This window comes from Orycteropus afer, unplaced genomic scaffold (assembly GCF_000298275.1).
Source record: "Orycteropus afer afer isolate SDZICR_OR568_19922 unplaced genomic scaffold, OryAfe1.0 scaffold00502, whole genome shotgun sequence".
Lineage (NCBI taxonomy): Eukaryota > Metazoa > Chordata > Mammalia > Tubulidentata > Orycteropodidae > Orycteropus > Orycteropus afer.
In genome coordinates, this window is record NW_006922089.1 from 668,597 (window position 1) to 684,738 (window position 16,142).

The window sequence follows — 16,142 nt, forward strand, 5'->3', positions numbered from 1 at the left end:
TTGAGTTTTGTTTCACATTGTTCTCCCTCTCTATCCAGGATCTCCTACATAGATCCCCCTCTGAGTGGTTGACAGTGGTAGCTGGGCACCATCTAGTTCCCCTGGTCTCATAGTCATATAGGCTGAGGATCACATGGTGTACCAGTCACTTGGACTAATTGTTCCCATGTGTCTTTGGTTTTCTTCATTCTTCTTTGCTCTGGATGAGGAGAGACCCATTGTTGCATCTAGATGGCTGCTTGCAAGCTTTTGAGATCCCAGTCGCTACTCACGAAAGTAGGATGTGGAATAATGTTTGGTGTAGTATCTTATGCCAGTTATATGCTTTTTAGTACTCAACTTTTATGGTCTTTTTTTAATATTTAGTGATTTTCTCAGTAGCTATCTTTGGGATGACAATTACCATCTTAAACTTGTATCAACCGAATTTCAATAACATGAAAACACTCTGCTACCAGACAGCTCTGTCCTTAGTCATTGTTACAGGTTACATCTTCATACACATGCCCGTTAACATAAACTTAGAAGTACTGTTTTATGCATTTATTTTTAAATCAAAAGAGGACAGAAGAATTGCCAACCAAAAGTACAGGACTGGCTTCCATATTTACCTATGGAGCTGTTCTTTGCAGCACAGGCATACCTTGTTTTCCTGGGCTTCCCTTTATTGTGCTTCTCAATGACACGGCAACCATGCATCGAAGAAGTCTGTGGGCGCCGTTTTTCCAACAGCATGTACTCACTTCATGTCTGTGTGTCACATTCTGGTAATTCTCATATTTCAAACTTTTTTCATATGCTATTGTACACTTAATAGACCTACATATAATGTAAACATATTTTTTATTTGCTTTGAGAAAAAAAGTGTCATGTGACTGGCTTTACTGGAATGTTTGTTTTAATCAAGTGGTCTGGAATTGAACCCTCAATATCTCTGAGGTATGTCTGTATTGTTTACTTCTTCAGGTAGCTTGGAGTTACTGTCTAGTTCCTTTCATTTCAGCCTGAAGCACTTCCTTAGCATTTCTTATGGGATGGGTCTATTAGTAACAAACTCCCTTAGCTTTTGTTTCTCTGAGAATGTCTTAATTTCTGTTTCATTGTTGAAGGATAGTTCTGCTGGATATAGAATTCTTTGTTGACTGTTTTTTTCTTTGGACATTTTAAAGGTGACTCTTCTGTGGCTTCCATGGTTTCTGATGAGAAATCAGGTATTAATCTTATTAAAGGTTTCTTGCACTTGATGAATCAGTTCTGTTTTGCTGCTTTCAAGATTCTTTGAGTGTTGACAGTTTGAATATAATCCCACTTCTGACACCAACTACACAAATGATTTCTTTTAGAAGGATCACCACAAGGCTGGTCTCTATGAGTTGGAGGTTAAACTTTTCCAAATGCTGTACATTTGTTAGAAGTCTGGGGCTATGATTTCTTCAAATATTCTTTCTGACCCTTACTTGTTCCCTTTTCCTTTCAGGACTCCCATAATGCCAATGATGGTCTGCTTGACGGTGTCCCACAGAATCTGTTCACTTTTCCTCATTCTTTTTTCCCTTCTGGTCCTCAGTCTGAATAAGTCCAGTTGTCCTGTCTTCAAGATCCCTGATTCTTTCTTCTGCCCGCTCAGTTCTGCTGTAGGGCTCTGGTAATGAACTTTTCAGGTCCAGAATTACTATTTAGTTCCTTTTTTCTAATATCTATCTCTTTACTGGTATTCTGATTTTGTTCATGCACTGTTCTCTTAGTTTCTTTTGGTTCCCTGCCTTTGGTTTCCTTTAGCGCTTTGAGCGTATTTAAGACAATTGATGTCTCTTCATTAGTAAGTTCAATGTCTGGACTTCTTCAGGGATGATTTCTGTCCTTTTTTTTTCTTTTATTCAGATGGGCTATGCTTTCTAGTTTCTTTGTACACTTTGTGATTTTGTTGTTGAAAACTGGGCATTCAATTATAATGTGGTAACTCTGGAAATCAGAGTCTCTCCTTCCCCAGGATTTGCTGTTCTTGATGGTTTGAAGGCTTAGCTTGTGTTTAGTTTGAGATTTCCTTGATGCTGGGAGATTGTTGTTGTTATTATGTGCCATAGTGATCCTTCCTTGGGTTTCCGAGGCAGTATCACTATGCAGTATCACTATGGAAGTAGATTGCCCAACCTTCCTTCTGGTTAGCAGTCAAGTGCCTTATGTACTATGCCACCAGAGCTCCTTGCTGGGACATTAAGCCCCTTGTTAAAAAAAAAAAAAACCCTTTTCAGTGTTTGTGAATTGGCTGTGTACTAGTGTCCTCCTTTGATGTTCAGGCAGTTTATAATCTTTCCTCAGCCTTCACTTCCTGCTTGCAGTGAGTATCTCTACCAACCAGTGTGAGTCTTCTCAGATCTTTTCTGAACAATATCCTGTCTTGGGCACACATGTGTCTTTCCATTCACTAGTAGACATGAGCACTCACTTTATATATATATGTATGTATATATATATGTATATATATATATAGCTTTAAACAACAAAAACTCATTGCCTTACATTTGTGGAGGCTAGGAGTTCAGTGTGTTAACAGGACCGTATTTTCTGTGTCCCATACATACTCTTTGTTCTTTGTCTCTTCTGGTAGCCAAAGGGGTGTCTTGTCTTGTTACTTTTTATTGTGATTGGGATAAAAGTTGTCAGAGCAAATTCATTTTCCATACAGCAGTTCATACACAAAATGTCTCATGACACTGACTCCAATTCCTCACCTTGTAACAGCTCTCTTCCCATTTCCTCCCCAGCTCTCTTCCCATTTCCTCCCCATAGTTACCTGTTCCCTGTGTCCTTCCCTCCCATGCACTTCTACCTCCTGAGCTGTCTCCCTGTACAAATACTGCCTTTCTGTTCTCCCACAGCTGATTGCTCTAAGGAGTGTATCTACCCGGTGTAAATGTTCACCCCTTATGCCTGTTGTTTGGCTGGAAGCCATGGGAGTGAGTTCAGTTCCAGGCACGAAGGGTAACTAGTGGCCATGTCTTGGGGTTCTCACCAGGCTCTATAATACCAGGAAGCCTAGACATGAGCACTTCTGAATGGTGTAATTTCCCAAGGAATCCCTCTCTGGCCTTAGGCAATCTACTGTGTGTCCTAACTGTAACCTTCTGTCCCAGACAGCTGGCGGTTTTCAGACAGCTTTTCAGTGTTTTTGGGCAAAGCCTGCTTTTCTGTCTGGGGTAGGTTCTAAGTTAGGCAACAGAGTCAGGTACCCTTCCATCAGTCTTCCAGACAGGTTACAACACACACAGTAATTAGCGATAAGGTCGTCTCTGCTCCCTCTGGAAGCGGGCTCCTGCCCTGGGAATGTAGACTGCCACCTTCAAGACTGCTGCTGGGCTGGGGAGGGCACGAGACAAGCACACAGAGATGCAACCAAGTGTCTTACCAATGTTGCCTTTCTTCAAATGCTGTGTTGGCTTGGTTGCTGTGAATCTTCGACCGTTTCACAGCGTTCCAAGAATTTGTTGTTTTTTATTTTGTTGTTTCCGTGGAGGGACAGGGGTTTGAAGCTGCCTACTCCTTTGTTGTGCTGACATCCTACCCTGCAGTGACTCTTCCAGGTTGACCTTGTGTCCCGTAGTCTTGCCAGCTTCTTTATCAGTTGCTGAAAGTGGGGTGTTAGAATCTCCAATTGCAACGATGCAGGTGTTCACTCCTCTGTCTTATTTGTCTCATGTGTGTTCACATCCTGATTACGCGTGGCAAGCCTTTCCTCCGTCCATTTACCCTCTGCTCAGACCTGGGCCTTTAACATGTTCTTGCTGTCCGTGTATCATGGGGCCCCTCCTTCCTCCTTTTTTTAACCCATGTGCACAATCCCTGCCTTTTAACTGGAGTGTTTAGTTCATTGATGTTTAATATAATCAATATGGATAGTTCTTTGTCTCATCTTTGTTTATTCTTTATTTCCTTTTGTATTAGTATTTTTCAAAATTTACTTTACATATTGACTATTAATACTTTTATTTCAATTGTTCAGGACTTATGTGCCACTAGGACTTGAGTGCAGTTGGGATTTTGCATCCATTCTGGGAACCTGTTAGTGATGGGTAGGGGCCTCTCCACCCTCCTTCTCTTCATGTCTTTATGCTTCAAGTTTGGTCATTTCCTTGTTGCATCTTTCAGATGATAGATTGGATTTCTCTTATGATGGCTTGGTTTTATCTGTCATACCTGCTGCTTAACTGATCTTTAGTTCCAATGACTTACTGCTTGATGTTCCATGTAGTGTGTTTTTTGTTTAAAGTAAGCGGGGCACTGGGGCTGGGAGCAGACGGCTGCTGAGTGTTCATGATGCAGAGAGTCAGGAGCCCAGAGCACCTGAAGGTTAACGGGGGTGTGCACACAGGGCAACAGACACCATTGTCTGGCGTGGGCAGCCCTGTGGGGGAGGGCTGGGGGAGGGTTAGAAGCAGAGGCCAGCAGACAGAGAAAAGCCTGTGTGGACAAGAGGCCATGGTGGGACACCTCCATGTGGAAGAGGGCATTTGTACCTGTGCTGCACGGAGTGGGGCCGTTTGGGTGAGGCTCTTGTCTGCTGAGCCCATAACCAGTGGCCCTGGTACTGGACCCACTCCTTCCTGATTTGTGAACAGAGATGGACAGCCCCAGCTTGTGCTAGGGGCCGTGTGGTTCCAGGCTCACAGCTGGAGGGTCCTCTGGAGAGGAAGTGACATGCAAGCGAAGGCTGAAAGGCTCCCGGTGAGAACCAGCACCTCCAGGTCAGAGCAAGAAGGCTGCTCCGGGCCTGCTCCCTCCCAGCCTCACCCTGCAGGCTAGGCCGGCAATCACCTTCAGCTGAACCCGGACTTAAATACTGACATTAAACCAAAGACCTTTATATTCTTTTTTATTTTGTGTAAGTTGCGTATGATTGTCCTATTTTCTTACACACACACAAAATACTTTAGATACCTATGACGTAAGACAGGTAGGAATGTATCCAGTGCAAAAAAAGTGTTCACACCTGTGCACAGGCAGCGCCATCAAATACTGGTCGTTATGTCACCAAAGCCAGGAGCCACACCAAGGGAGGGGATCGGATGGCCAAGCTCTGCAGGCGTGGGCCTTAGTAATTAATTCACCGGGTAGAGCAGGCTTCCTGCAGCACACCTGCAGCTCTGCCCATGGGTGCCCGTGTCTCGCGCAGCAGCCCGGGCCTGGAAGGCTCGCCCGAGAGGCCACCTGGCTCCTGCTGTGGGAGGGGCTGCACAGGCACGGTCACCCAGAGCCCTGCCGAGGGCACCCGCGTGGGCGGTGCTGGGCTCAGTAGGGGATGTCGTTCTGATAGTACTGGATGATGTCGTAGGTCCGGCTCCTGGAAGGCCGAGAGAACACGGCGGGAGGGTGTGGGGGTGTCCCTCCAGCCCCACTCGGATCCCACCCAGAGTCACCCCCGTTCCAGCCCTCCCTGACCCCCGAAGTGTGCACCCACACAAGTCCCTCTTCCCTCCACGTCCCCCCAGCCCCCTCGTCCTCCTGCCTGGGCCCCCGCTTTCAAGGTGCCCACTCCCACTCTTGTGAGGGGCTGCCCAGGGTCAGCGTTTGGGGGTTCGGATGCTTCATCTGACAGGCCCTGGCTCCTGGCATCTGCCTCCCTGCCAGACTCCTCTAGAGTCTCCGTGTGCAGGGCCCACAGATGGGTGGCCTTGCCCAGATCCCCACCGTCTTTAGACGCCTCGCCACCCTCTTAACCCAAACCCCACCCCTGCCGGCCCCACTCATCCAGCTGTTCTGGCCACGGCCATCCACCCTCAAGCCACATCCCAAAGCCGTCTCCCTGCTCTCCCCTCACACCCACCAGTGAGTCCTGGGGCTCTGCCTTTAAAACCTACCCTAACCCTCCCATGGGCTGCACCTCCCCTGCTCCGCCCGCAGCCGGGATGGGCGTGGGTGTGGAGGAGTGGGGGACCGACTTCCCAGCCCCAACCTGGCCTGAAGCGGGAGCCACCTCGGCCCTGGCCCCGCTGCCGGGTCTGGACTCACTCTGCTTCTGCCGCAGGGTCAGTCCCGACCCGCAGGCCAGCCTCCCTGCAGCCCCTGCCCCTTGGGACCAGCATCTGCTGCTCTGTGACGCTCCCTCCGCTCAGAAGAGTGGCCCCGGAGGAGCAGCTCTACGACACCCTTGCCCAGGCTGGCCCAGGGAGCAGGTGGGGCTTACCTGTTGCTGAGGAAACAGTTCTGAATGACTTTCATGATGAAATTCGCAGCCTCCCGCTCCGTCATGTTGGGACTAAACCTGTGTCTGGAGGGGGCAGCGAGTCAGGCCCGGGGCCGGGGCCGCGTGGTGGCCGACCCTCCCCAGTGTGATGGACGCTTCCCTTGGGGAGAGTTTAGAATGTGAGAACTTATGACTGATGGTCCCCCTGGAAATGTCTGGTCCTGAGACCCTACGTCAAGGCTGGAGGAGTGTTTGAAGACCCAGCCTGGCACGTGGTGAGTACAGTGTTCCTGGTTGGCTCTAAAGTGCCCTGTTCGCCTACCAGCATCTCCTCCTGGCCACAGTGGGCCCCACCCACTGCCGTGGGGCTCAGGGACCCGGAGGCAGGGCTAGGAGGTGTATCTGAGGACAGACTACAGGGCCAACTCCTCAGTGTGGCTGGCTAAGGCTGGGGTGCCTCACAAACATGGTCTGTTGACCACGTCTGCTTTGGGGAAGGCCCTGGAAGCCTGTGGCCTCTGGAGCAAACACAGCTACAGACCCTCAGGAGGCTGTCAGTCGTGGGTGACACTGAGGCTAATGGACAGCTGTCTCCCAGTGGCCTGTGTCTGCCATGGACCTACTTCAAGAGCTTGATTGTCTGGCCTCGGAAGCAGGGCAGGCCCGTGTCCAGCATGAGAGTGACCAGCGAGACGACAGCATCCATGTAGGGCCTGGGAGAGACGCGGGGAGGTGGGCAGGGTGGCCCGAGCAGGTGCGGGCCTGGCCCTGCCCTCAGGCTGCAGCTGCCTGCTGCCTGCAGCCCGGTGCAGGTGTTCTCGTGTGTCTGGCTCCCGGCGCCCTCTTCCCACCAGCTCTGCGGCCCCAGGGCCCGGCACACCAGCCACCAGGTGGAGCTGGGGTCCAAGGACCAGGCTTGCCCCAAGTGTCTAGCTGGGCAGGGCTGTTCATAGTGGGTACACACATGTAGTGACACAGGCTCTGGACACGTGGACAGTGCGACTCCAGATGCCACCACCCTCAGTGACACTTGAGAGGTGGGCCACGTGGAGTAGCAGGCCCTCAGCTTTGATGGCACACGAGCAGAAAATGGGCCTAAGGGCGTCGGCAGCAAATGGGGGAGCCCCAGGATGTTGTGGGGCGCACGAGCCGCGGCTGGATGGGGCCGAGGCAGCAGGAAGCCAGGCCTGCCCACCAGCTGTGTGGCCGCCAGCACTTCTTGTTTTCTTTGTCCCTCTGTCCCTTCATGCACAATCAGGCCCAACAATGCCACCAGAGGGCTTTCTGGGGTCACCCAGGATGGGCTTGGGGTGCCGGCCCTGGGCCTGGCACTGAGCTGCCTGTGGTTAACCCCCCCTGGAAGCCCACCCTGCCTGGGGAGTGCCCGGCCTGCCCTCGGCCCTGGGCTCACCTCACGGCCAGGTAGCCACGGACACACATCTCCATGAACCACTTGAAGGGCGTGGCCTCCATCTTACCGCCCATGATCATGACCATCTCGTCTGTCAGCTTAATGTCCGGCTCCCAGCCCAGGTTGCCGCCCGGGGAGCTTTCAAACATGAAGCCGAAGTCTGCAAACCCCCCCCCGAGCCAACAGTGAGTGACAGCCTGCCAGGAGGGTGCGTGTCGCTGGGCAGGCTGGGGGTCTGAGCAGCACCAGTGCCCACCGCACCCACAAGCAGGGCCACAGGAGTGTGTGCGCGTGGGCAGGAGGTGGGGGAAGAGTGGGAGACAGAGGGGGGAGACAGGGAGAGGGGAGAGGAGAGGAGGTCACAGCCTGTTGCAAAAACCAACCAGGGCGGCACCAGTACGTGCCGGTCTGCTGCGTGTTCAACAACCCTGTGGGCAACCCCGCCCCGGCAGGGCTCCCACATCCCCGTAGGCGGCCCTGCCCCTCCTGAGCTCTGCTCAGCAAGGCTTTACATTGAACTGGTTCAGTCACAGCTGATGAAGTGAAACGGGAACAGACTTGAACTTTAGAAATGTGGGTATAATGAGACCAGAAGAACTACACGGTGCCCCACTCTCACTGTCAGCCACTCAGAGGGGGGATCAGTGCAGGAGATCCTGGACAGAGTGGGAGAACAATGTGGAAGAAAACCGAGAATCATGAGGGAAAAAAAAAAAGACCAGGCTTACTGGTCTGATAGAGTCTGGTGAGACCCCTAAGACCATGGCCATATGGGGTGAACATTTACATCAGGCAGATACACTCCTTAGAGCCATCAATCATGGGAGATCAGCAGTGCAGTGTTTGCACAGGGAGACCTTGGGCAGGAGTGCATAGGAAAGGACACAGGGAAGAGGTAACTCTGGGGAGGAAGTGGGAAAAGAGCCGTTTCGTTGTGGGCATGACAATCAATGTCATGAAGCAAAATACGTATGAATGCTGTGCATTTGCTCTGTCAGTTTTCACCCAATCACAATTAAAAAAAAAAAAAAAAAGAATTTGTGGGTGTACCGTCATGGTAACCGGGATGGGATGCTACGGGATGAAGCCCTGGAAGAGGAGGCTGGGAAAAGGTGCAGGGAGCCCTTTCAGGAGCCTGCCTCACTGCCAGGACTGTGGGCAGCGGGACACGAAGCAGTGCGGTCAGCCACCATCCTTGGGGTGGGAACCGCTGTTTCTGACTTCTGACTCTGCTGGTCAAGAGATTTGGTTGCTAGGCAATGAACACACTGTCCTTTTTTTTTTTGAGAGGGAGACTGTGATTCTAGCAGGTTGTCGACCTGTGATTTTTCCCATCCAGGTTAGCATCCTGGTTCACCTACATTTACAATTTTGGGTCCGTTCCAGTCTTACTTCATCATCCATGACTGAACCAGGAAGAACCGGTCTGAAGCCCCACTGCTTGGCCCCGTCAGCCTTGCAGCATGAGGCTGGGCTGCTCTCTGCAGCAGGAAGGTGTCACCCCTAACATGCCCGCCTGGCGGGGCCTGCGGGAGGGGAGGGCGCCAAGGCCGCTGACCGATGTGGATGATATGGCCCTTCTTGTCCAGCATGATGTTGCCGTTGTGGCGGTCCTTGATCTGCAGCAGGAAGAGCAGGAGGCTGTAGGCGGCCATGCTCCGGATGAAGTTGTAGCGGGCCTGCGTGGAGGGCCATGGGCGTCAGGGAGCTCTCGCCGCCCCCACCGGGCTTTAGCTAGCTGCGGAGTCTGGCTGGCACGGCTCCCGAGTCCCAAGACAGGCCTGTTCTATCCAAGGACACGGGAGGGGAGAGCAGGCAAACGCCCAGGGCAGGGGCTGCCGGTACCTGCTGGAAGGCCAGGGTGGACTCATCCCCGTACTGCCGTGTGAAGTAGTCATACATGCCGAAGTCCGTTTGGCGGCCTAACTGGTCTCTCGAGGTACAGTCGGGGATACACTCGATGACCCCACACTGAGGAGGAAGGAGCCGTTGCTGAGGCCGCCAGGGGTCGGGGGGGCAGCTCTTGGGCTGGGACGGCGAGCAGGCCAGCTGGGCTCTGGGTAGGGCACTTACCCCTGGGGCTGTGGCCACGACCCGGTAGGGAAACACGAAGAGGTCAAGGCCGACCAGCTGGAAGATGTTCTTGAACAAGTCGATGATCTGCAGGGCCAGCATGTCCTGGGGTTGACCAGGAGGGCGCTGTCAGCAGCTTGTCATGTCCTCTGCCCACGCCCATGGACGAGGGTGTCAGGGAAGCCACTACCCCTCAGACAGGGCCCTCTGGGTGGCCAGAGGCCCAACGCCACGGCTCCCGCGCTGCACCGAGCTGCTCATTCTGAATGTACACAGGGCCTTGGAGGAGGTAGGCCCGTGCCTCACCTGTCGGCAATCATCCCCAACTTTGAAGATGGCGGCCTGCCAGGAGATCTTCTGGGTGTCAGCCTCCTGTGAACCGCTCTCGTCCAGGTTGGAGCCACACCGTAGCCCTGGGCAGGTGGAAGGCAGGCTCCCGTTACCCAGTGAGAACCCAAGGGTGCAGAGTGGCCATGCTTGGTACCCAGAAGAAACCCCAGGACTACTGGGGTCTTTACAGAGCCCCGAAGGGTGCAGGGAGGGTGCAGCAATGAGGTCCCCACAGAACTGAAAACAGCCTGTTCTCCTCTGTGGTGGGGACCCAGGGGCGTCCAGGGTCAGTGATGCGTACTGTGAGAGTGTACTGCACATGGGGGTGGGTGCCGAGAGAACTCAGGGTCCATGGGGAGGGAAGGTGGGCAGGCCCACCCATATTGGCTGGAGCCCCGCTGCATGGGGGCCACCCCACCAAGAGCCTCAGGCCCTTCAGGCTCGAGAAGGCCCTCCATTTTCTGGCCACGTGTGTGTGGAGGCAGATGTGGGGTAGGCATGTCTGTGTGTCTACATGTGCTGAAGTCTAAGTGAGCATCTGCTCGGACGGGCAGACAGGTGAAAGTCACCTTTTCTGGGGAGAAGGCAATGGCACACACCACAGGAAGTGTCATGAGGGGGAATGCGATCGGGCCCTGGATGTGCTCGGGGTCCCCACTGACCTTCCTTCTCCAGCTCGCTCACCCCACAGCGCTTCACCTTGAACTTGGCCAGGTATGGGGCCTTTGCCGCACTGCAGGGAGAAAGAACATGCCAGAAAACACGAGAGTAAGTGAGAACTCCCGAGGCCAGGATGCAGGATGAGGGGCACCATGCCCCAAGACCAGGACAAGTGGCAACCTACCCAAAACCAGGAGGGGCACTGCACCCCAAGACCAGGACGTGGGCGGAGGGGCACTGCGCCCTGAGACCAGGATGTGGGAAGAGGGGCACTGCGCCCTGGGACTGGGACCTGGGATAGGGACCGTGCCCTGGGACTGGGAAGTGGGAGGGGGTGCCGCACCTCTGCATCGGGGTCCCAGATTTGTAGTCGATGTCTAGGACGATGGCCTCAGGGTTGCTGGGCAGGTAGCAGCCTGGTGTGGGGACAGATCAGAGTCATGAGAGGTCCATGGGATGGCCACTGGAGGGCATGACATCGCCCACAGGTCAGCCACCACGTCCTCCCCACCAGAAAGGGTGGGGCTTGAGGAGCCGGGAGCGCCTCGGCCAGCAAGCATGGAGGACTTCAGGCTGCGGCTGTCACGGGCAGCCCTTCCTGACTCAGCGGCCTCCCACGTGGTCCTTGGATATGCTCACAGATGAGCAGCAGCCCCAGGGAAGGGGGCTTCTCTGAGGACTTGCCGAGCCCCGTGGCTCAAAGCCTGAGCAAACGGCTTCCCCACCTGCTGGCCCCAGTGACAGGAGCTGGGGTGGTCCCCTGCAGCCTCTTGCCCCACCCCCACTTGTCCCAACATACCCTGCCTGTTCCCCACTGAAGCTGTCACTCCAGGCCTGTGGGGTGCCAATGTGCCATGTCAAAGGATAAACAGGGTACAGTTCAGGCTTCAGGGAACCTGTCACCAGCCAAGGGGCCGGTGGGTGGGTCACCAGGGGAGCTGCCCGCTGCTGGCAGCCGTGGCAATGGTGGATGTGGTAGTTAGAACTAGGCCCAGCCAAGTTGACACACAGCCTGAGAGGTTGGGCAGCTGCATGGAGTGATTCCCCGTGAGACTGGTCATCTACTCCATGGTGGGATCTACTAGAGCAGCTGAGTAGCGGCCTTAGGAATGTGATCTGCTTCCTGTAGATAAAAAGCTTTGAGAAAGGTCTCAGCTTTTTGGCATGCTTGGACCTTGCATGTCCCTGAGTCTTCATTCAGCACCCTATCATGTTGTCTGCTCATCTTGGGACTGACTCTGAACTTGAAATAGTGGCCTCCCACGTTGTTTGGTAATCTTGATACTGTGTCATTTTACTTGTCGACCTTGGATTTGTCAGCCTCAGCAGCCAGCAGCTGCCTGAGTTAGAAACCTCCAGCTTCAGTGGGCTGAGAGCAAGCGGCAGAGCTGAAGCCCAAGGTTGAGGGGCCTTCACCTAGCCCCTAGAGCTGGTACTTTGGACTCAGACTTCTAGCCTCCTAAAGTATAAGAGAAAGAACTCCTCTTTGATAAAGCCACCCATTTGCGGTATTTTCTGTTAGAGTGGTGCTAGGGGACTACCACAGGGTGGGCTTGGGGGAGTGGCCTGGAGGGGGCCTCTTTCACCCGGGCCAGGCCCTCCCTGACCCCCTGGGCCTGTCTCTCCTCTGGTCTAGAACCCTGCTGGCTCCCCAAACCCAGCTGCATGGTCTGGTGTGAAAGCCCAGGGCCTGGAAATGGGGTGTCTGTGTGCAGACTCCCCAGCCTCACTCTGTGGCAGCTGTGCACACCTGGGGCGGGAAGGCAGAGGCCCCACCTGAGTTCCCAGCATATTTGGGAAGCTGAGCCCTTGAGGAAGCTGAGGCTGGGCCAGGCCAAAGAACCTGTTACAGTGGGAGCCTCCCGCTGGCCACCCCACGGAGACTGGCCTGCTTCAGTGTCCCCTCGTGCGGCCAGGGAGCTGCCACATGGCTGAACATGGACAGCGGTGCAGGGAGGCACAGAGGACATGGCCACGCGGGGCTGAGCGCTCCTGCCGTAGTCACGACCCTGGCCTGCTGCTACACACTCACTGTGTGGCCTGCATGGCTCCTGGCCTGCGGGACTTAGGCTCCCCCCTGCTGTGAGGGCTGTGCTGCCTGGGTCATGGTAAAACTGCAGGCAGCCTGGGAGAGGGGCTGCTGACCAGTCCCCAGCTCATGGGGGCCTGTCTGGAGAGAACTGGGGCTCTTCTGGGAGTGGAGTGTGCTTGGGGGGCCAGGTCAGTCTCCACAATCCCCCACCCACCCTGTGCTGCCCGCTCACCCACAGGAGGCCGGGCTCCGAAGCTTCCCCGCTTACCTGGCTGTACTTTGACCTCAGACAGCGCGGACAGGCACGCCTTCTTCCTCTCGTCACCTTTAGGGTAGGGCCTGAGGAGTGGGACAGAAGTGCTGTGTTCAGGCCTGCCTGTCTACGGTGCTCACACACACCTGGGGGAGACCCAAGTCCTTGTAAGAGTGCACGGCTCTTGGGGGACTAAGAGGAGCTTCTCAGGGCCTCAGGTTGGGGACACGTCTAGGAAGGTATGGGGTAGGAGGCAGGTGGCTGGGGGGTCAGGCTGCTTTTGGCTCAAATTTCAGCTCTTTACACGTGCTGTGTGGCCAGGAGCCCCTCACCTGGCACATGCCTGGTCAGTGCTAGGTCTCCTGCCCCATTATCTCTGTGGGCTGCAAGCAGGGAGCTCGCTCCACTCAGTGTCCTGCCATGAGGTGGCCTTGGGGACAGGGGGTGGACAAGGGGTGCCCAGTAAGAGAAGCCTGGTCCCTGTGCTGCCCACAGGCTGGGATGCGCTGCCACGTGGTGGCCATCATGGACGATGCCAGGACCTTATACAGAGGGACAATGGTACAGACGCCAGGGGACAGCATCAGAGCCACGTGAATGGAGGGCCCAGACGATGGCCGTGCACGGGGAGCTGGGTTTCCTAATCCCACCAGGATCCTTCATACCTTGGAGGAGGGAGCAGAGGGGCCTCCCACAGTGGGACATTCTAGGAAGGAAAGTGGGTTCGGCCATGGAGACCCGTGCAGCTGTGAATGGGCCACACTTGCACGTGGCCCACGGCTCAGCAGATCTTCAGCCCTCCAGGGTCCTCCAGTCATCTGGTCTGAAGGGGGCTAGAGCCTGGGCCAGGGCTGGCTGGCCCAGAAGCAGATGTGAAGCCATTTCTAAACCCTGAGGCTTACTTGATGATGGCTGATACGTTGGTGATCTTGTTGAAGAAGTCGAATTCCCGCTGGTAGAAGTCCTTGGCTGGGCCTGACAAGGAGCTCGTGATCTCGTCCACCAGCTGCTCCAGGAGGTCACCGATGTCAGCTGGGGGAGACCAAGAGAGAGCTGGGCCAGAGACCGAGAGAGCTGGGCCGCAGAGACCGAGAGAGCTGGGCCAGAGACAGAGAGAGCTGGGCCGCAGAGACGGAGAGAGCTGGGCCGCAGAGACGGAGAGAGCTGGGCCAGAGACCGAGAGAGCTGGGCCGCAGAGACCGAGAGAGCTGGGCCGCAGAGACCGAGACAGAGCTGGGCCAGAGACAGAGAGAGCTGGGCCGCAGAGACAGAGCTGGGCCGCAGAGACCGAGACAGAGCTGGGCTGGGAGGAGCAGAGACCTGAGCTTGGGGAGAGATGGGGAGCACGGGTTGTGTGGCAGGCCTGCAGCTACCCAGCAAGAAACCAAACTCAAAAGAACCAAACTCACTGTCACTGAGTTGATTCTGACTCATAGTGACTATCACTGGGTTTCTAAGGCAGTAAATCTTCATAGAAATAGATGGCCCTGTCTTCCTTCTGCAGAGTGGATGGTGGCTTTGAACTGTCAACCTTCTGGCTAGCAGTCAAATGTCTTATATACTGCGTCACCAGAGCTCCTTAGCAAGAGACCAGCAGGCCTGTTTTCAGACACTCGGCCCCCAGTACTGTCAAACATCAAAGCCAACTGTTTGCAAAGTGGGGCCCGTGGATCTGAGACCTGTTCAGTGGCCTCTGTGGTCAACACCATTGCGAGATGCCCCCTGCCTCTCTCACTGTGGGACACAGGTTGGGATGATGGAAAAGCGACGGGCCCTTAGCAGATGAGGCTGTGGCAGCCAAGCATACCAGCTGTCCCTGGGCTTTTCTTTGAGGGCCACTCAACAAGGTCTTTACTGAAGCAGCGAAAACCAGAGTTTGGTTACAGGCTCCCCGGGAGCACCATGTGTCTACTGTCCCACGTGGGGCCACTGAGTGCCTTAAGCAGTCACTGTGTTTGGAACTGCGAGGCCATCTCAGGAAAGTGCCTGTGTGTTGGCATGAGCTGTGAGCTAAGCCAGTCCCTTTTCACTGAGCTCCACTTTAGAGGGAATGACGAAAAAATATGAATCTTCACGCTTAGGGATCTGGCAGATACTGTCTTAAAAATGAACAAAGTGTGCCTGCCACTTAGAGGGGGGAAGAAAAGAACCAACAAGGCAGACCACTGCCTAAGTCGATCTGACTCCCAGTGACCCCAGGTGTTACAGAGTACAGCTGCGCCGTAGGGTTTCTTGGCTCCAACTTAAAAGATTTTTGGAAAACTTTTATCAGCCACAGTGAGTGAGGCGGCTCCCAACACTTGAAAACCCTGCTGCTGAGGTCTTGGGCAGGGTAGGAATAAGGTACAACAAAACTCAAAATAATAAAAAGACCATACTTCCTTGTCTGACAGCGCCTGTTGAGACCCCTGAGACTAAGACCCCTGGTTACCCTTCGGGCCTAGAACTGAACTCACTCCTGTGGCTTCCAGCCGAGCAACAGACATGCATATGGGGTGAACATTTACATCAGGTAGATACACTCCTTGGAGCGATCATGGGAGAAGAGAAGGGCAGTGTTTGCACAGGGAGACAGCTTGGGGACGGGTGTGCACGGGAGGGAAGGACACAGGGAAGTAGGAACTACAGGGAGGAAGTTGGAAGACAGCTGTTGCACTGTGGGAAGTACAGTCAATGCCATGAAACAAAATGTGTATGAACCGCTGTAGAGAAGAATTTGCTCTGTCAACTTTCATCCAGATCATGATAAAAATGAGAAAACCAAAACCAAAACCAAAATGGCAGCATTTGCCCAGGGAGAAAGTTCAGGAAGGGACAGGGAAGGATGAGAGGAGATGGTTACAGGAAGAAGCGGGAGGAGGGCTGTTACCTGGTGGAGGTTAACGAATGTCACAGAACTGTGAGTGGCTGAGCAGAAAACCAACCTACTGTATAAACCTTCACCCAGATTGGGGGAGAAAAAATTACATATGTATAAATATATACGTATGTATATATACACATATATTAATATACATATGCACATATATATATAAATTTCCCTCTCCAACTCTGCATCTTTGCGAGACCTCCTTTCCCTCATTTGTTTTGCTGAGAAGCGACTTCGCAGTGGATTCCATGCAGAAGTGGGCGGAGCACCCAGCTGTCTCCCTCAGGGCCCAGCACTGAGATTTGGAAGAACGTGAGATAATAACTCTGCCCT

At 54.1% G+C, this 16,142-nt stretch overlaps 1 protein-coding gene across 1 annotated transcript in view; it reads right to left on the minus strand.

Annotated features, from left to right (window-relative positions):
- Nucleotides 1–5,286: 5,286 nt before the first annotated feature.
- PI4KA (phosphatidylinositol 4-kinase alpha) overlaps nt 5,287–16,142 on the minus strand; it is a 170,336-nt gene continuing 159,480 nt past the window's right edge. The window contains exons 44-55 of the mRNA XM_007955458.1: nt 13,843–13,972; nt 12,956–13,026; nt 10,999–11,071; nt 10,658–10,728; nt 9,972–10,078; nt 9,666–9,770; nt 9,438–9,563; nt 9,151–9,271; nt 7,593–7,752; nt 6,805–6,894; nt 6,182–6,265; nt 5,287–5,338 (exon numbers count right to left, since the gene is read on the minus strand). Coding sequence (XP_007953649.1) covers nt 5,287–5,338; nt 6,182–6,265; nt 6,805–6,894; nt 7,593–7,752; nt 9,151–9,271; nt 9,438–9,563; nt 9,666–9,770; nt 9,972–10,078; nt 10,658–10,728; nt 10,999–11,071; nt 12,956–13,026; nt 13,843–13,972 — 1,190 coding nt within the window. The remainder of the gene's footprint in view (nt 5,339–6,181; nt 6,266–6,804; nt 6,895–7,592; nt 7,753–9,150; nt 9,272–9,437; nt 9,564–9,665; nt 9,771–9,971; nt 10,079–10,657; nt 10,729–10,998; nt 11,072–12,955; nt 13,027–13,842; nt 13,973–16,142) is intronic.